The sequence below is a fragment of the Oreochromis aureus genome, linkage group 4 (assembly GCF_013358895.1).
Source record: "Oreochromis aureus strain Israel breed Guangdong linkage group 4, ZZ_aureus, whole genome shotgun sequence".
Lineage (NCBI taxonomy): Eukaryota > Metazoa > Chordata > Actinopteri > Cichliformes > Cichlidae > Oreochromis > Oreochromis aureus.
In genome coordinates this window covers 6,758,943-6,780,119 of record NC_052945.1, presented here as the reverse complement: position 1 = coordinate 6,780,119, position 21,177 = coordinate 6,758,943, and the positions used below count along the sequence as shown (strand labels likewise).

Sequence of the window (21,177 nt, the reverse complement as noted above, 5' to 3'; positions counted from 1 at the left end):
TTCTGAAAGCAGGGTAACTCTGAGAGACTCAGAATCAAAGCTCTGACTGACCAGGAAGAGCCATTATTGTTGTAACTGACACTGTACAGCCACAGTGTTTCCCCCATGATGAAAGATCACTGATGGTGGTGGTCAACCCCCCAGTGAGTGTCATTAGCCGATGAGAAGTCCAGCAGCTACCATGCAGTTAGATATTTTATCTCAACTTTAATGGCATTATTTTATTTTATTATTTTGTCACACTGTCACATGTTTATTATGTGTGCCTATGACAAGAGGCACACATATTACTATTCGTCGGATTTATTATTATTATTATTATTCTTCAGTTTCCGCCTGAAATTTTGCAGCGAAACTCGCCCGCAGTTTTTTTGAGACAAGCTTCATATATGTTACCTCATTTTGTGCGGCTGGATCAGGAATGGTGTGCTATGACTTTTGGTGTTTATAACTATTATAGTTTTTAAATATTAATATTTTAGTGAAAATTTTCCGCGCTTCTCTGCCAAACAGTTTTGAAAATAGGGTTACATATGTTAGATCATTTTGTGCGGCTGGAGCTGGACTAGTATGGTATACACTTTTGGTGTTTATGACTTTTATAGTTTTTGAAATATTTAGATTTTAGTGCAAATTTAGGCCAATTTCCATAAAAACAGACTTTATTTGTGGTGGGTTGGCGCTCTCTAGTGGTATACCGGGAGTAGTACGGCTGAAAATCTGTATGCTTGTTACAAAACTCCATATCCCATAATTCATAGCACCCTCTGCCGAAGTTAAACAATGGCGGACACCACTTCGCGTTTTATGTCTTTTATTCGTGTTTCTAGGTCACAAAATACACTTTTAAGATATTTTCAGGCGAGAATGTAGGTGTGTAAACTTCAAATATCTGCTCGTTTTATCAAGACATCCCATATTAGCGACAATTCTCTTAAGTGTTGCTGATAGTCGGGTTAGCTAGCTAGCGCCGCTAGCTTAGCTAGCTAGCGCCTTCGTGAAAAAACCACCCAGGCTTGGCTGATAGTGAGGTGGCTAAAATTTGTTTAATCGCCTGATCGCTCGGCAAGGATCTGTGTCTTAGCTGGACTTATTTTTCGTTTATATGGGCCGATGATGCTGGTCGATGTGGAAAAAATAACTGAGTTGTTTGGTGGTGGAGCTACAACAGAGGGCAGCTATCCACGGTGTGTGACAGAAAGGACAGGCCGCGAACGAGACATACAAGGCGGTGAGGCTACCGCCGATCGTCCGGTGTTTGCTAGCGCGGAGGTCAATCGTGGATCAGGGAAAGCGAAGGCAGGGCGTGAGGTGAACTGAATTTCAGGTAAGAAGTTATGACCTGCACTCTATTTGGGTCAGATATAAACCGAGTTTAGGTGTAGTTTATTTAGCAACAGTTCTCTTACGTGTTGCTGATAGCCGGCTGGCTTAGCTAGCTAGCTAGCGCGCGACTAGCGACCCTTCGTGAAAAACCACCCAGGCTTGGCTGATAGTGAGGTGGCTAAAATTTGTTTAATCGCCCAATCGCTCGGCAAGGGTCTGTGTCTTAGCTGGACTTATTTTTCGTTTATATGGGCCGATGATGCTGGTCGATGTGGAAAAAATAACTGAGTTGTTTGGTGGTGGAGCTACAACAGAGGGCAGCTATCCACCGTGTGTGACAGAAAGGACATGCCGCGAACGAGACATACAAGGCGGTGAGGCTACCGCCGATCGTCCGGTGTTTAATAACGCGGAGGTCAATCGTGGATCAGGGAAAGCGAAGGCAGGAGCGTGAGGTGAACTGAATTTCAGGTAAGAAGTTATGACCTGCACTCTATTTGGGTCAGATATAAACCGAGTTTAGGTGTAGTTTATTTAGCAACAGTTCTCTTACGTGTTGCTGATAGCCGGCTGGCTAGCTAGCTAGCGCCGCTAGCTTAGCTAGCTACGTAGCGCCTAGCGACCCTTCTTCGTGAAAAACCACCCAGGCTTGGCTGATAGTGAGGTGGCTAAAATTTGTTTAGTCGCCCGATCGCCGGGCAAGGGTCTGTGTCTTAGCTGGACTTATTTTTCGCTTATATGGGCCGATGATGCTGGTCGATGTGGAAAAAATAACTGAGTTGTTTGGTGGTGGAGCTAGCGGAGCTACAACAGAGGGCAGCTATCCACCGTGTGTGTGACAGAAAGGACATGCCGCGAACCACACATAGGAGGTGGGGCAGGCGACCGCCGATCGACCGGTGGTTGCTAACCTGGAGGTCAATCGTGGATCAGGGAAAGCGAAGGTGGTTGCTAACCTGGAGGTCAATCGTGGATCAGGGAAAGCGAAGGCAGGAGCTGAGGGGTGAACTGAATTTCAGGTAAGAAGTTATGAACTGCACTCTATTTGGGTCAGATATAAACAGAGTTTAGGTGTAGTTTATTTTCGTTGTGCTGACCTTTTACAATCGTACTGCATGCTAGCTAGCACGACAGCTGTGTCTTGTGATAAGTTACTGAGGTTTAACTTTATTATATTCATAAGGGTTGGTTCGTCAGAGTTGCCGTACAAACGGAATCGTCCCACATTCAGAGAAAACATTACGATTTATTCTGTCGTTACGAAGCCTCCCCTGTCATTCTCTCGCCAGTTGCAACTTCACTCATGAAACTGATCAACGATCGGCTTTTCGCTCTTGTTTATCGCGCTAAAGAACAGCAGCACGTTTAAGCTTGATCAGCTGTTGTTAGAATTAATTTGATTTTAATTTCTAGTATCAGCTGATGTTTTCTGGAGCCACAGCTGAAAAAAGGGAAGTTATGAACTGTTTTTAAGAGACAAATACAGGGAGTGCAGAATTATTAGGCAAGTTGTATTTTTGAGGAATAATTTTATTACTGAACAACAACCATGTTCTCAATGAACCCAAAAAACTCATTAATATCAAAGCTGAATGTTTTTGGAAGTAGTTTTTAGTTTGTTTTTAGTTTTAGCTATTTTAGGGGGATATCTGTGTGTGCAAGTGACTATTACTGTGCATAATTATTAGGCAGCTTAACAAAAAACAAATATATACCCATTTCAATTATTTATTTATTATTTATTCAATTATTTACAGTGAAACCAATATAACATCTCCACATTCACAAATATACATTTCTGACATTCAAAAACAAAGCAAAAACAAATCAGCGACCAATATAGCCACCTTTCTTTGCAAGGACACTCAAAAGCCTGCCATCCATGGATTCTGTCAGTGTTTTGATCTGTTCACCATCAACATTGCGTGCAGCAGCAACCACAGCCTCCCAGACACTGTTCAGAGAGGTGTACTGTTTTCCCTCCTTGTAAATCTCACATTTGATGATGGACCACAGGTTCTCAATGGGGTTCAGATCAGGTGAACAAGGAGGCCATGTCATTAGTTTTTCTTCTTTTATACCCTTTCTTGCCAGCCACGCTGTGGAGTACTTGGACGCGCGTGATGGAGCATTGTCCTGCATGAAAATCATGTTTTTCTTGAAGGATGCAGACTTCTTCCTGTACCAGTGCTTGAAGAAGGTGTCTTCCAGAAACTGGCAGTAGGACTGGGAGTTGAGCTTGACTCCATCCTCAACCCGAAAAGGCCCCACAAGCTCATCTTTGATGATACCAGCCCAAACCAGTACTCCACCTCCACCTTGCTGGCGTCTGAGTCGGACTGGAGCTCTCTGCCCTTTACCAATCCAGCCACGGGCCCATCCATCTGGCCCATCAAGACTCACTCTCATTTCATCAGTCCATAAAACCTTAGAAAAATCAGTCTTGAGATATTTCTTGGCCCAGTCTTGACGTTTCAGCTTGTGTGTCTTGTTCAGTGGTGGTCGTCTTTCAGCCTTTCTTACCTTGGCCATGTCTCTGAGTATTGCACACCTTGTGCTTTTGGGCACTAGTGATGCTGCAGCTCTGAAATATGGCCAAACTGGTGGCAAGTGGCATCTTGGCAGCTGCACGCTTGACTTTTCTCAGTTCATGGGCAGTTATTTTGCGCCTTGGTTTTTCCACACGCTTCTTGCGACCCTGTTGACTATTTTGAATGAAACGCTTGATTGTTCGATGATCACGCTTCAGAAGCTTTGCAATTTTAAGACTGCTGCATCCCTCTGCAAGATATCTCACTATTTTTGACTTTTCTGAGCCTGTCAAGTCCTTCTTTTGACCCATTTTGCCAAAGGAAAGGAAGTTGCCTAATAGTTATGCACACCTGATATAGGGTGTTGATGTCATTAGACCACACCCCTTCTCATTACAGAGATGCACATCACCTAATATGATTAATTGGTAGTAGGCTTTCGAGCCTATACAGCTTGGAGTAAGACAACATGCATGAAGAGGATGATGTGGACAAAATACTCATTTGCCTAATAATTCTGCACTCCTGTAAACACCAAGCTCCTTTTTGTGTAGCTGACAGCTGGTAACTGTGCAGGGGCGGATCTAGCAAAGCTTTTGCCAGGGGGCAGGTAGGCCATTAACAGAGAAAGGTGGACACAAAGATATACTTTTCTTTCTTACTCTCATATAAAATATTTAGCTTTTATTAAATAGTTATCTGAATCTTACAACCAAAGTTTGTATAATAATACACAAGATTGGCTGTAGACCATTGCTCATCATTCAGAACACTGTGTAAAAATAACAAAAGACAAAAAGTGAATGCAAAAGTGCATAAATATTTATTTTACGTGTTTGATGTGTGTGGCGGGCGTGGTCTGCAGTGCCGCTGCAGGGAGGTGGACCCACCTGAGCGGCATCTGCAATCACGCCTCACGGGCGTTGTTTGTGCTCTCTCGGCTGTTTTTGGGTGTGTGTAAGTTGAAAAGCTACAGCCGGTTGTGTGGGTACACCAACCATGTGTGAAAAGTGGTCCATAACGTAATGCTTCAAAGCGTGTTCATGCAAACATTGTCGGGTCTGCCGTGGTACAATGGGACTTCTGCTCATGAACCTCTGTGCACAGCGTCTGCAAATCGGGGCTGTACAAAGCAACTTCATCTTTACCCAAAACTGTAAGGTGTCATCTGTGAGGCGCGAGCGGTGTTTGTTTTTACCATAGTTCATGGTGGAGAATGGCTGCTCTGCTGAGTTTTGCTCTCTGTAGCCGTATGAATGGCAGACTACACTGATTACCAGCGGCATAGGCACACATAAAATTTCTTCTGAAATTTTCCCTTTCTAGTCTTATTATGAAATTTCAATGTAAAATGATCTTAATATTGTGTTTTCATCCACAAAACTATGTCAAATGTAGGCTAGGTGTTACATTCACAAGTACTGACCTTCTTAAAAGACAAACTGGCAATATTTTTAATGCAAATCAAAGCTGGTGACAAAAATATCAACTGTACAGTGATTGTACTTTTAATATTATTTACCACTGTTAAGATATGAAAACTATTTGATAAACAGTGTAAATCTGGAAATGTAATATTTGTACTGTTTAGGTAGCCTGGCTAAACAAACAAAACATATTCATAGGCAAGTGGCTGATACCAATGTAATGATGTAATTAAAAAATGTCAGGTAAACAGGCTCCAAAACCTGTAGATTCCCATAAGTTACCTGGCACCATGTGCAATACTCCAAATACCCTTATGCTGAAGTGCCCACCTGCTCCTTTTCAATCCCTTGGGAGGAATTGTGACGCTAATAACATTAGCACCATGGAAAAGTAGACTTCATTAGTTCCACTTCAGCTGATTGTCATGCGGAGAGGAGGAAGAACAGACTTTGTGGGCCGTGAAGTCGGCTGCGTATCCACAACAGTCTGCACTTCAGCATCTTTAAATCAAATTAAATCTTAAACAGTGTAAACAGTTTAATTGTCAGCATTAACAAACTATCTCTTTCAATCTTTCAGTGACAGGCGTAAGTGCAATCACTGGAATCAGGCGTCATTACCCTCTGCGAAGTAAAAGGCTAATTTAGTTGGTGAGATAGTCATGGCTAAGCCTAATTTATAAACCTCTATGCAATATATTATTTCTCCTTTAATGAGCAGAAAGTTTATTAATATTTATAAGCAAGAAAGTGGTTTTATCAGTGTTGCTTCTAACCCAGCTTTAATGCGTGGTCCTTGTACTGCCACATGGATATCTTGCTTTTATAAATTGTCAACTGACACTGTGTTCCTCCCTTCAGATCGCAAGTTTATTATTGCCAATGCCCAGATGAAGAACTGTGGCATCATCTACTGCAATGAGGGCTTCTGCCAGATGTTTGGTTTTACAAGAGCAGAGATCATGCAGCAGCCTTGTACCTGCCAGTTCCTGGTGGGTCCTGGCACAATGAAGAGTTCCCTGGCCCAGCTGGGACAGGCCCTGCTTGGGTCTGAGGAGCGCAAAGTGGAGATCCTGTACTACTCTAAGAAAGGTAAGACACACGAAAAACAAAATCAAGACAACGGAGCTGGAGGAAAAATACTGGAGTAAGCCCTTTTATAGCTCGAGACCTCATGAAAAGAGTCTTCTGGCTGTCACAAGATTTGGCCTGCTGACAGCTTGATTGTTATCAGAACAGTCCAAATAATCCTCCATATGTTCAACTAGTTTATCCTCTATCTTCTGACAAGAAACCTTGTTACAGAGATCTTAATCCAGACTGTTACCACAGTCCACCAGCCATTCAATTGGATCTGTTTTAAAACATCTTTCCTGCTTTCTAAGACTAATCCTTTCATTTTGATAATTCATCATGATAAATGTCTGGATCTGATGCATAAAGATGATTTTCATGTGAATATTTTTTGCTATCAAAACAAATAGATAGTAAAAGATCGTCTCCCTTTAAGTTTGTGTAGTTCAGGAGATTCTTTATTCATCTCAGACCAGTTTGTTTGGCAAGTATCTGCGTTTAGCTGCTATCTTTTGCTGGACTCCCATTGATCTTGCGAATCCGTCACCATGGCCAGATTATGCTTTTATATTTAGGCTTCAAATCACCTGCTATGTTTTCGAGTCACCAACCCAACGAGACCAGGCAGGCAGACTCAGCGTCTTAATCGCTTCTTCAAACCTGCTTTTTTTTGTGTATCCTTAATCCATACTTGCCTGTATTCTCATCAGTCCTTAGCATGATTCTCTTCACATCATTAACCTCTTCTCTTTTTTTTTCATTAGTGGAAAAACCTCTTTCCATCCATTCATTTGAGCTTCAATTTAATCCACATGGTGGCGTTTTACTTTTATTTTTAAAGTTTAATTTCCCGTTTATCCCGAGTTATTTGGGATGCCAGTGACACACTGTCCTTTGCTGAGGTCTGTGTTTAACCTCCATCATCTATTTTTCTTTATCATCTTTTTCTGGCACAAAGGAATTGAGGTAGACACACATGAGTGAGCATGACTAAGACAATGACAGTTACCGACTATAAACCATACATTTACTGTCTACATTTATACAAGGACATTCATAATATGTGTCTGTTAGAACTTTTGCCATTTGGGCATGAGGAGCGGAGTTTAGAGTGCTGTTGTCATGGGAATGGGATTGTGTGCCAGATCAAATCCACTAAGCATCCATTTGTTTTGTTCCCCTGCTTCCCACTGTGCTCCCAGGCTGAACAGACCGAAAAAAAAAATCTGAACATGTGATTGCAATGTGATTCAGAACAAGACTGCAGCGCTCACAGGGCGATTTTTTTCTTAACCTCCAAACAAAATCTCTGTTCCAGGTCTTTCAGGGTGAATGTATGAATGGGACTGAATGCATGCACTGTGAGTGTGTTTGTCCTATCTGCCCTCTCTCCTGTGTCTATTTTTGGAGCTCACTGATTGTGGAGTGAAGTTAGACCTGACAGAAGTGTTGCTCAATTAGCCTTTTTTTTTTTTTAGCTTCCACAGTTTTTGAAATGATTCCTTTCTGTTTGCCCTTCTTTCTTTCTCCTTTGCTCATATTGCTTTCTCCTGTGTGACCTCCCTTAGAAGCATAACCTCGTTAAACTAGGCCAGCCTTCAGCTGATCACATTTTAGAAATAACTTCTGGGTTATCAACAGGGGGTATAGCTCAGTGGTAGAGCATTTGACTGCAGATCAAGAGGTCCCTGGTTCAAGTCCGGGTGCCCCCTGTGTAACTGCTGTTTCTTGCCTTTTGTGTCAATAGGGACCTGCAGACCCTGCCTTGTGGGAATCGTTCCAGTAAAGAACGAAGAAGGCCTTGTGATCATGTTCATCCTTGACTTCCAGGAGCTCATCGATCCCTCCCACAAGAAGACTGCTCTCAGGCAGAGAATCACCCAAGGATGGGCCTATTGTAAAGCCTTTCACACTGCATACTGCATGTTTTGTTTGTGTTTCACATTTATAGAAGCTAAACATTTTTCTGTCTTTCTCTTTTCCTGTGAATTCTGCAACTGTAAATATAAATTAGAAATTAATGTGTGTAATTAGTCTTGATTTTCTCATCATATTGGTCAGAATGTGCACTACTGTCTTATCTTAGCAGAAAAGTTGAATTGAATACATTTTGAACTTCGATAACAAGTGAGCTGAAGATAAAGTTTTCTCTTTAGGCCAGAATCGCAGGCTGAAGATGAGGCTGCCGGTGCTGCGATCCATGCGACGACCTTCACTCTCAAAAGATCAGTTTGAAGGAGTGGTAGTAGACTACCTGCAGGTGAATGACACATGCATGCAGTGCAGTCCATTTGCATGAATGCATGCTTTGCATTTTGCTAGAGTACATAAACACATCTGGCAGTGGAAAAAATCAGTACAAAGATAATACATCATACTGTGACTCCTAGGCATGACATTTGCAATGATACAATTTTAAAACTTACTGACATATTATGCCTGCAATGCTTCTACTGTTCTTCAATCATGCATGAAGAGCACTAATCAAAAATATTCTACATACTATAGTAACAACAAAGTCTTTGATTTGCCTTTCAAGTGCTGTATATGCAATTTTGGTTTTATATGGAGTTCTAATAGTTAAATATGAACCACCTTAAATAGCAGAGAGATGTTTTTGAAGCAGAAGTTCTTGTTTCTCAGCCCAAAAAGACACCAAACGGAAGAATGAGGGGAAAAAGCAACTGGTCTGTTTATCTTTCTCTTCTTAGAATTTTCCTTTACTTGTGTTTAGAGTTCTTTCTTTTGATGAATGGCACCTTGTATGAAAGTATTTCCTGCCAGTATCCTTACCTGACACTGGAACTGTACTGAATCAGATAAATTGACATGTTGGGACTGTTTTACATTTACGTGCTGGCAGGGAGGTGACATTCCTCTCTGTTTCAGAACAGCGTTTGTGAAGTGCGAAATACGACAACGTTTTTAAGAAAACATTTAGAAGAAAAAAAAACGCATTTAAAGCAAAAAACCAGCAGTTATGGTGTGTAATTATTTGTTTGAACTATAAAGAGACACATGACCTTCATTTACATAATATTCAAAGTAGCTTGTGCCTTATTGCCCTTCCTTGACAGCCAAACAGCGAGGAAGTCCCTCTGAAAGAGTTTCGGATCCCATCTAAGGAAAGCTGTATGCAGTCTGAGACGGAGGCTCTGATAGAACAGGACATGGATCCCCCATCGCCGGCAGCTCAGCCCTCTACCAAACGACGCTCCCTTCTGACAGATCGACTGGACCCCATGCATGCCTTCCCCCGAGGGTCATTACCTCGAAGTTGCTCGAGGGACAGTGTTCGGAGCCTCCGACGTGCCTCATCACTGGATGACATCGATGGCATGAGGGCAGAATGGAATAGCCGACCTGGAGACCCCAGGACTAACAGCAGTGAGTGTCTGATGGGGCATCTCAGAGGGAAACTAAAGCTGTGAATAAAATATAGAATTAGTAAGAGTATTATCAGGTCATCGTTGCTGTATTTGTGTCTCAAAGAAACTATGAAGTCTTTACAATGCATATTTTTTATGATGTTAGTGGAATTTAATATGTTTAACTTTTTTTCAGGTTAACCTTCTGACAGGAATATAAAGCAGCATCCTAATAAATTAAATCACACAAAGCACTTTTCACAGCTGGCTTCTCTGACTCAGAAAATGACACAGAATACAGATCAAATTTTTTTCTTCATTAGCCTTTTATTGTGTTAAAAAAAGAAACATTCTGCTTTGAGACATACATTTGCCTTTATTATTATTGCCACTTTGGTTTGCATACAAACAAACATTTTCACTATGAGATCTGTTGGAAGGTTTGCTAGTGTTAAAGGGATCTCTAACAAGTCATGTCTATTATTTGCTATTTTAGGATACAGTAGGATCTCAGAGTCGAAACAAGCTTGCAGTGGTAGCAAACAGGTTGACAGATGAGGTCAGGATGTTCACAGATGACATTGTGATCTGTAGAAAAAGTAATGGCAGGAGAAGCAAGACAGAATACATGTGTGTGAATAAGAGGGAGACAGATGTACCAGTAAAGATGCAAGGAGCAAATAAGTTTAGATACCTGGGGTCAAACATCCAAAGCAGCAGACAGTGGACAAGAGAGTAGAAGAAGAGAGAGCAGGCAGGGTGGAGCAGGTGGAGAAAAATGTCAAAGGTGATTTGTGACAGAGGATGGTGGAAAGGTTTAATGCTATGATGTGTCGTTTGGAGATGGTGACACTAACAAAAGACAGAAGGTCAAGCTGGAGGTGGCAGAGCTGAAGGTGCTAAGAATTTCATTGGGAGTGAGCAGAAAGGACAGGATTAGAAATGGGTACAGCAGAAGAACATCTCAGGTTGAGTGTTTCTGGAAAAACTAATTAGAGAGGCAAGACTGAGATGATCTGAATATGTGCAGAGAATGTTTAGGGGAGGAGGAGGGCTATGTATTGGACAAAGGATGTTGTATATGGAGTTACCAGGCAGGAGGAAAGGGGTGAGACAACAGAAATGGTTCATTGACGTCATTAAAGAGGACATGGAGGCAGATGATCTGCTGTAGCAACCCCTAAAGGGAGCAGCTTAAAGAAGAAAAAGAAGTTTATATCAGATTAGAAAGTGAGGTGACACATCAAATCATTAGTATTATTATTATTAAGTTAAATGCAGTTGAATTAAATGTTTAGTAGGTTAAAATGTCCTTGGCATATCCTACGACACATAACTGCAAACTAATCAGAATCAAAATTGATTTTTTTCAGCTGAGCTGTAACAGCTTTCAACAGATTTCTCACCGGTTCGGCACTTGTCAGATTGTTGATGTCAGATTGTTGCTCTGATATTTATAACACAGAGAGGGTCCCTCTGTGCAGCTGCCTAATAAAAATTCCAGTAGAGACACAATAATGAATTCTTCTGTCAGTGATTGGGTTTGTGTTAAAATTGCTCATCACTGCACATCTATTAACCTCCGCTCTCAGGGGAAATACTTTATGAGGAAACGTTTTCTTTTGTACAGGTTCCAATCATACTCTTCCCATTTTGTATTCAATCTACTCTTCCACAGATTGTTTTTTTTTACTTGACTGCTGATGCTGTCCTTTTGTGTTGTAGATCTGAAGCCCAATACTCTGAACTCCACTTCAGACTCAGACCTCATGAGACATCGAACCATAGGCCGCATCCCTCAGGTTACCCTCACGTTCGGCTCTGACCGAATGAGACCGCCTTCCCCAACTGAGATTGAAATCATTGCGCCCAGCAAGATTAAAGACCGAACACAGAACGTCACAGAGAAGGTCACTCAGGTCACACAGGTGAGATGCTCTTTACCATCTCAAGAGAAAAAAGGGAGAATAAATACCTGTTTTCTTTGCACTTTATTCATCCTTACTCATTTTCTGTCATCACCAGGGTCTTAAATTTTCCATTTCACATTGTTGGCTGCATGTATATTTTCTTATTCAGTAATTGGCTACATCAACCGAATTGCTGTCTGATCTTTAAGAGGCGAAATTGCTAGAAATTGCTTTCTTCTCACCTGTGAGATTGGCCAAATTGTTAAATGACTGTAATAACAAGGGCCCAGCGTTCCTTTCTTCCCTTTGTTTGGTTAATACACAACAGCAGATATGTCTGCAGCCGCTGAACAGCAATCAGTGGTAGAACACACTGAAAGGAAGAAAATGTTCAAAATTACAATACTCATGTCCTGGAAAAGGAATCAGTGACACAGACTTCGGCTGGTATAATTGGTTTTTGTATCATCTTCTGCTTGGAAAATGTTGTGTTAAACTACTGCATTTTTTTTTATGTTTCAACCTAATATAAGGAACAGCAATAAATAACTGGGTAATTGATATTTTCATTTGTATTTTTAGCTGTTTTTGACTCTTCCTGAAAGTGAAATTTATAATGTTTCTAACTGGAAAAAAAAGAAATATGATCATTAACATCATATTTCTGTCAGATAGTTCAGTCAAAGGTGTCTATAAATGGTACATGCTTCAGGGTGACTGAAGACGCGAGACATCCGAACTCACAGGGTGAAAGTGTGAACGAATAATCTCACCTGAGGTGTGACATCTATGGCACCAGCAGCAAAACACATTCATCAGCCACCTGTCATCACACCACGGTGTCTCTGTGTACATTTTGGCAAACTGCCTCACAAGAGTGAAAGAAAGACCACAATGGAAAATACCTTAAAATACCCAAGAAAATTTCCTCCTGCAAAGGGAAACCGTTATTTCCAGTAAAATACAGTTAGGTCGATAATTTCTTTTTTTGCAGGATACATTATTTATTATTAGCAGTCAAATTTATACACAGTCCCACATTTTTAGAGACTTAAAATTAAATGAAGTGCCGGCTCACAGGCAGTTTCATGGTGAGGTGAGGCCTGATCCCTTGTAAACAAATGCAGCAGACATAATATTTGAAGCTGATTCAAAAACCTCACTTGATGCTTTATAGCTTTGCACTTGAATTACATTTGATAGTCTGCATTTAACTTGTTAATTGTTTTAAAATTCACTGTGGTGACGTCATATGTTAGTAAGTAACATGAATAATCATTAAGAAAAGTGGAAATTATAGAAGAAGAGCAGATGCATTATAGATGCCAAAATTATTTTTAAGAAATGCATTATTATTTGTCCAGCAGTATGTCATGTTTTCTAGTATCTTTTATATTATTAAAATTATTATAATTATTAAATACTTTTAATAGCTTTGATGAAGTTCTCATGTCGCACTAGACACGCTGCACAGCAGGTTGCTGCCATCAGTAAGTATAAATGGATCTACAAACACTGAACATAAGATAAAATGATAAAGCTTTTATTTCTGACTGTAACAATGCAAAGGCCTGTTTGCTCAGGTATAAAGCAGGAAATCAGGTAATGCTGGGCTCCCTAAGTGCATCACATTAACCCGGTTTATCTGAGAGGCTTTCAGGAAGGTCAGTTGAGCCTCTTTTCAGCCAAACTGACCAAAGAAGGGTTTTTGTTTGTGTCCCATTTATCTTTTTTTTTTTTTTTTTTTGGACTGGCTGGTTTGTTATTTCAGCAGGATATCAGATATAGGAGCTATGGGTTCACTATGAGGTGTTTTGTAAGCTATTTACATGGTTCATGACTTGTAACATTTTACAAGATTTTAATTATCTGATTCATTAAAGTCTTTAAATTTAGAGCATCAGCTGAATTAATATACAGTATGATTTTTTAAAATCTGGGTTAATGATTCATCTATTAGTTCCTCCCCAAATATATATAATCCAGGCTATAAAACTACACACAGTAACTCACAGTAAGTGATTTGATTACATTTGATTGCAGTTCACCCCAGTTGAGTCTGCCTCTGGGCATTTAAGCAACCATGACTCGGTTAATCTTTATGAAGTTTACTAAATTACTTAGAAAGCTTAATAAATATTTCAATACGGATACCACCTTTTAGGAGATGTTAGTTGTTTTCAAATTTCAAAAGTGCATTTGTCTTTGCACAGTGCTGTGACCTCATGTGACTGAATGCTGCTGCTGTGGTGGTGGTGAGATATTGCTTCTTTGCACTGGGAGTGATTGTGGTATTGACAGCCGGCTCTGACTCTATATGCAAGCAACGTAGCTTCTGTGGTCCTGGAAAAAGTGACTGCACAAACAGAAGACCTCTCGAAAAGCCTGGCTGAACACTTCATCTGTTATCTTGGCTTAGCTGACGTCATGAACAAGATTGGTTAGAAAGTAAGCGTTCCTCTGTTTAACTACACAGACAGGGTTTGTCTGCTTGTCAGGGAGGTTTGTTTTAGTCTTGTTATGTTTTTGTTGGAAGGTAGAAGGTAATTATTACAACTATCTCTTTGGTATGCCACTTGCTGGCAGACCACACATCGTCTTAGATGTTTAGTTGTTTTTAGATTGATAAAGTGCTGAGATGAAGAAGATTATACAACATTAAATAAACTCAAAGCATTTCCATCCATCCATCCATCCATCCATTGCTGCTGCTTTATTTAAAATTAATAATCTATTCCTGTTTTGTTTTTTGACAAAATTGAGATTCTGTGAATGTGAAAACATATTTCTTTTTCAAATATATAACGATGCACAAAAATTTTGACCTACTTTGTTGAAAATTGTCAGAGTTTGTGCACCTGAGGTTTCAGGTGTTTCCCTTCCTGGTTTTTATACCATAAAGTCACCACACTCATGTACACAACTTAAATACATGTGAAACTGAACAGTAAAAACCCTTCTAACTACATGACTGTTCAATCCCTTTAGGGTTAAATTCTATAAACACAAAGGTCAAGCATCCAAGAAAATATGTTTGGGTATTATAGAAATATAAACTTTTCCTCCAACATTCAAAAAAAAAAAAAAAGGTCTCATCAATTGCAAACGGCTAAAAGTATTTTGATATTTAATTATTTCCAAACTTCTGTGTAGTTATACTGCTGTGTTTTCTTTATGTAATGTCAGTACATGAAGAATGCCTGGATGTATGTAGGGCTCACAGCTGCCTGTGAGCGTGGAGAGGGGTCCTGCTGGTGAGCTGGATTTATGAAAGGGAGTGAGACTATTGAGCGGCACTCGTGGCTTGACGCTGCCAGTGACCTTGGCTCCTGGAACTAATGGAAGTGGAGGACAGTGGGCTTGGTCTCTGTGCCTCTGTCAGACACTAAATCACAACTGTGTGTTGTTACTGCTGTGAGTTTTTGTCCTGTTAAACCAACTTGCTTGAGTATCATAATGTTGAGTTCAGGGACAAGAAGTTCAGGTCACAGTAATCACGGCTGCTGCCATGTGAAGTGTAGCAGTGGTCTTTTACTGACTGTGAGTTTTCTACAGGTACCGTGATAAATATTAAAGCACATGTTGCCTTTCTCTGTGGGCCCAGTTTCATTATGCATAGAATGTTTTCTTTATGCTGCCCTTATAATTGAATTTCGATTGGCAAGTTAAAAAAAGAGGAATGATGGTTGTCATTGACCTTTGTTCATATTGATTTGTCTGCATAACACAAAGCACACTGCGATTGATTATAGACTGTGGCTTGTTAAAGACAGATAACTATACAAGAGCCTCAGCACACTGTAACTAGTACTGTGTGTCGGTGTATATGTGGCGCCCCCTGGCGTTGACTGATCTTGCAACAGGGCAACTTGGAGATATTTGCAGCTTTAATTGAGTGGGGCTCTGTTTTTGCAGGTTGGCACAGTTATTTTTAGTATTTGTCTCCATGAATGTGTGTGTACAGGTTGGTAAGATGCTCGTTTGAGATCTGGTTGAACTCTGAAGCAGTCACAGCCATTCAAATAATGCATACTTCTGAAAAACAACATCCTCACAAGGCGCGTTAGAAACTAGGCAGGTAAAAATGTGTAAATATATTTTCCAAGTATCAGGGTTGAATAAGACTTAAAAAATATATTTTTTTAAAGAATTACATTAAGTCTGAGGGGAGAAAAGACATGGTAATGTTACCGTAAACCATTATTTTTGAAAATATAATAAAAGTGATTGGAGGGTTGTTCACAAAATGACAAGACCTCGCATACACCGCATTAATTCAGATAATAATTTGCATATGCAAAAATACCAAACAAAACCAAAACATCAAACACACACAATATATTTGCATAGTTGCAAACAATTCACGCAAATGCTTTAATAATTATTTCCCCAGCAACTGACAATGAATCTCACCTCCTATAAAGAGTGTATAGGGCTAAAGGGAAATTTTACTTCAGTCAAGAGCTTAAAATTTATTTAGCTGTCTAGCTTTTTATTGTCAGGCCAAACACAACCTTCTTTGATTTTTTTTCTCCAATAATTACTACTTGTTGAGCATGTGCCATCATCCATCACTTTTTATGTGCTTGAAAGAGGATCCCATGATGAGGGCAGGGCTACAATCAGGGAGGAAGAGCGAGAGGAGCAGAAGGGAGGGAGACACAGACTGACGGACAGAGTTCCCGTCTCCCTCTCTCTTTCTCTTAGTTGTAGTCTTGTCCTGCTTTTTACCCTGTGGTGTGTGTTTCAGCATGAGCATCAAGCAGAAACTTCAGCCTGTGAGTACAGCCTTACTGGGTCTTTCATGCTCCCTGCAGTTACCCTCAAAACTCTATTTCTTTTTCAGCTCCACATTCCTGTTTGTTAGCTGCCAGTGTTCCTTTTCCTGTTCTTCCTCACCCCATCTTTAGTCGTCTTCCGCCTCAAACTTCCAGCTTACTGAATATTTCTCCACGAGTTAGAAATGATCACTTGAGTCAGTTCAGCTGATGACATGTCAAAGTGACGTAACTTCACAAACAGATTACACGAGAACTGTGCAGTTAGAGCACTTTCAAATTTACTGAGGGGTTTTTAAGCTGAAAATAAATGCTACTTTTATTTTTGCATTATATTAATGGGATATTCACATCTTAAAGGCTTAATTTTATCTTTACTTATTTTTTATAGATACTATTTAAACTTTGAACTAAAATATTTCAAATGTTTTGTGCTTTGCATTGTTGCTTTATCCATATTATTATGAATATTTTATATTTCTACTATGAATACCTTAGAAGAAGCAGTTTCATATATATGTCTGTATCTATATGCATGTCTCTCACTTTTTCTCCCTCTTCATATTTATATGTGTATATATATATATATATATATATATATAAATATACACACACACACATATATATATATATATATATATATATATATATATATATATATATATATATATATATATATATATATATATATATATATATATATATATATATATATATATATATGCATATATTATACATATATATATATATATATATATATATATATATATATATATATATATATATATATGTATGCTGGATTATTACTATTATACAATATATATTTTAAATCGTGTTCTCTGATTACAGCTCTGCTGTCTTTTAAATCTAGTACAACTTGAAATGTATCAGCTTGATCTCTTCTCATGATGACTTTAAAGTTGGAGTACCAACAGAGAGCTGTAGCGTGCAAATCAGAGGTGCCTGTCGTTGTCTGGTCGTCATTATGAAACAGAGCTGTGGTGGACATCAATAACGTAACATTTCTTGGATGAGTGAACCTTTGCTCATGTGTTTACATTCTCATTACTGTGTTGTCTCTTCACATCTGTTCAGCTCCTGTGGTTAGTTGCTTACACACAAAAGTTTGTCACAGTTTGTTGTCCTAGATGGAGAATTCAATAAATTCTGTGCACTTTCTTCCATTTATGTCTGTTTTCCAAACTGAACGCTGTCTTGTTGGTCGTAAACCCAATTTATGAAGCAAGTGAAGCAGCCAACATCCCTTTACTGGAAATATTATTGAAACCTTGGTTATTCCTAGTGACCATCTTTTTTAATTTATATATAGTTCTCTGTCTTGAGAAAAAGTTTACTTTGACTATTTATGGAAACTGCTTTCATTCAAGCTGGGAAAGTGGAAGGGAAATGCATTTTTGAGGAGACTTTTTACCCCCTTAACGAACAAAAAAGTCTAAATATATATTATATTTTGCAAGAGAAGATGGGTTTACTGGGGATAGAGTGACTAGAAAGTGGTTTCTGGTTGCAGTAGCTGTAAGCTGCGGCTATGGATATGTGACAAATTAGAGGAAAAACTCTCGACTTGTGGAGATCCAAAGGCCCTGTTTTGTTGTTGGAGCATTTTGCTGGGTGCACTTCTCCCCTTGGATGGATAGCTCATGTATCAATCAATGCAATGTTCTTCTTAGTCATCAGATTTATCCTGTGGTGAAACATTTCTAGCTTGAATTAAGAGAAAAGAGAGAGATCTTTTCAAGCTTTACAGTGTCATCTCCATCAACAGGAGGGGAGGGATCACTTAATAGTTTAAGTATAAATAAGATGCACATCATATGTCATGGGCTTCACAGTCATCAGACTCTATCAGCTGGATACATATGGGAGATCTTTGGCCACAGGGTTTCACCCCACTCTCTTCACCAAAACACCAGATAAGAAGCTGTTTTGGTGAATATGGTTCATTCCCTGCAGTGGGCTTCAGGACTTGAGCCATAGCATGCCAAAAGCTTTTCCCTTTCAATTTCTCACTGATCTGTGTGCTTGCCGTACAAGTTCAGCTTCTTTTGCCATGATGACTATCAACATAATTATGCAAACTGAAATGTAAATGATGGTCTAACCACCAAAGGGTTTATAAGGACAAGAAGGACATGGAAACCCAACAGCATGTACAGCAGTTTAGCTCTCTGAGGTTCATGTAGATGTGAATGTCAGTTATAGTGCATTAGAAGAATAAAGCACTTTGATTTCTGCAAAGCCAGTTTGGCCAAATAGCTGACCTTTCCATTAACAGAAATTACCTAAAATCACTCCTCTGCATGAAGCCCAGTCGATGCCAGCACTTATTCCAGTCCGAAATTGATCAGATCGCTGGCAGAAAGGGTCACGTGGCTTAGACAAAGTGGCGATCACGTGGTGCAGCAGAGGCAGGTGAGGCTGCTGTGGACTCTCTAAAAAGGACAGTGATTTGGCTCGGTGAAGTGCATTTGAAGGGAGGATAGAAGAAGGCAGGAGCTGGGATGTGTGTTCATGGCAGTCAGCAGCAAACATATTTGTCTGGAAGAAAGTGATGAAGGAAGGGAGATGGGGAAGAAGGCAGGTGGGGCTGCAGAGAGTTTGGAGAAGCCTCCTCTGCTGCTGTGGACGCCAGGATGAGAACCTGGACATGGAAGCTCTCATTGTTGTACCGGTCAGTGGATCTTACTCATCACTGATTCAATCATTGGTAATTTTCTGATTTGTGTTGGTCTGTATTTAAATGGTACTCGACATATGAGTGGATTTGTGTTTTGCTCTTTTCTGCCACTCTGAAAGAAGAGTCAAGAGTTGTTTTTGAATCTCTTGCTGTTTTAAAAATATTTCCCATAGTTGTTAGAGCTTTCTGCCATTTTGTGTGCAAACTTGCTTAGAATACTTTGAGCAATGCACCATTTATTATAAATCAAAGCCTGATAGAGTTTTTTTGTTTGTAATTTTTTGCACTTTACCCGTGTTCATGATGAAGTTCATCATCTGAGACGCCATGGCACTTTAAGGGTGCAGTGGGGTGTGGTTAATGTAAAAGTAACCCAGTATCTATCTATTTATCACAGTACTGCTACACTTAATGGATTTCTTGCAGCTTTTATTGTAAATACTTGAGTTGGCACTAACAGTAATAATGAAAATTACAGTTATTCTTGGGCTATTGGTCTCTCGTGCACCATGTTCCTGCAATAAGTTCTGCTTTTTTCTGCTTGTTTTTCAGTTTTCCCAACCTTCATCTCATTTGGTCAGCAACAGCTACCAGACTGTTTTAACATACACTCTTTTAACTCTCTCTTTAACTCTTTTAAGGCACTATCAGTATGTTAGAATTTTTAAAAAAATGACTGAAATGAGTTTCGGCTGTTTTGTAAAGAACATAATTTTCATTTTAACTAAGAAAATTGGAGTTTGTTATTAAATTTCATTTTAGGGATAAAACCTGAAAAATATTAAATTCTAATAATTAAACCACAGTGAAAGCTGTTTAAATGATAACTTTAGATGCTGATTTACAGACCAAAACCATTTCACATTTTTATGTCAGAATAAAGTTATTGTTTTTGAATAAGGATAGTTGTTTGTTTGTGAGAACTGTGCACTTCCTTTACTCTCGTCTCAGACATTAGCTAATGTACAAGCCTCCCCCTTCTTCCTGTTTTAATTGTATGCTTCATAAAGTACTCTATATAGTATTTATATTATACTTTCTAGCTATGGGCCTTGGTCTTTCCTCCATTATTGATAACCTCCTCTGTATCCCATTGGCCTCTTATCAGGTGTTATCCCTCGGAGCTGACGTGCTACCAGAGTACAAGCTCCAGGCCCCGCGCATCCACAAATGGACCATCCTTCACTACAGCCCCTTCAAAGCAGTATGGGACTGGGTCATCCTGCTGCTGGTCATCTATACAGCCATCTTCACACCATACTCTGCTGCCTTCCTTCTCAATGAAGTGGAAGAAGAAACACAGAGGAGAATCTGTGGCTACACCTGCAACCCTCTCAATGTGGTGGACCTTGTGGTGGACGTCATGTTCATCGTGGACATCCTCATCAACTTCAGAACCACCTATGTGAACCATAACGACGAGGTGGTCAGCCACCCGGGACGCATCGCACAGCACTACTTCAAGGGCTGGTTCCTGATCGATATAGTTGCTGCCATCCCCTTTGACCTGCTCATATTTCGCTCTGGGTCTGAGGAGGTGAAAAAGCTATCTGAATATAACTTTGTGTTTCAGACAAAAGATTAAATGAAAAGTCTTCTTTTATAGCCTTTATGTGTAACTGCTTTTTACAGTTTTGCAGTAAAACTGGAAAATTACCCAAAACACAACTTTTTTACTAAAGTCAAATACAGAAAGTCCCAAAATACATTAAACCAGGACATAAAGCAGAGATTCAAAACAGGTAACTCAGGAAGCCCCCCAGCGCCATGGCACTGCTGTTATGAGTGGCAGCTCATGGCCTTTTAACTCTTACTAAGTGAACCAACTAACACGCCTTTGCTTTTTGTGCTGCAAATGTAGCTGTATTTGGTTTGGAGAAACTTTTATCTGTGATGTCCTTTTCCTTTTACCAGTTTATGTAAAATTGATATTTTTATAATAGTATGATAGAGTAATTATTGCAGGATAGCTGGAAGCATTATGGACAAATTAGAAGTGTTTATATGCATTTTAAGAAGATGAGTTACACATGGTAAACGTCCAGTCTGGCTATCCCTTTGTGCC

The 21,177-nt window shown here is 39.7% G+C and overlaps 1 protein-coding gene and 1 non-coding gene across 4 annotated transcripts in view; both read left to right on the top strand.

Annotated features, from left to right (window-relative positions):
* Positions 1–21,177, top strand: part of kcnh6a (potassium voltage-gated channel, subfamily H (eag-related), member 6a) — a 31,872-nt gene that overhangs the window by 2,122 nt on the left and 8,573 nt on the right. The window contains exons 1-7 of one of the 3 annotated variants that reach the window (XM_039610588.1): positions 2,289–2,345; positions 6,146–6,376; positions 8,106–8,255; positions 8,515–8,618; positions 9,436–9,745; positions 11,452–11,654; positions 20,221–20,649. In XM_039610588.1, the coding sequence (XP_039466522.1) occupies positions 6,175–6,376; positions 8,106–8,255; positions 8,515–8,618; positions 9,436–9,745; positions 11,452–11,654; positions 20,221–20,649 (1,398 nt within the window). In that variant the 5' untranslated portion in view covers positions 2,289–2,345; positions 6,146–6,174. Of the gene's footprint in view, positions 1–2,288; positions 2,346–6,145; positions 6,377–7,688; positions 7,720–8,105; positions 8,256–8,514; positions 8,619–9,435; positions 9,746–11,451; positions 11,655–20,220; positions 20,650–21,177 lie in introns of those variants that run through there. The other 2 variants (XM_031725859.2, XM_039610589.1) reach the window with 2 other exon arrangements.
* Positions 7,999–8,070, top strand: trnac-gca. Its single transcript has one exon. It is a non-coding gene; the product is annotated as a tRNA-Cys (tRNA).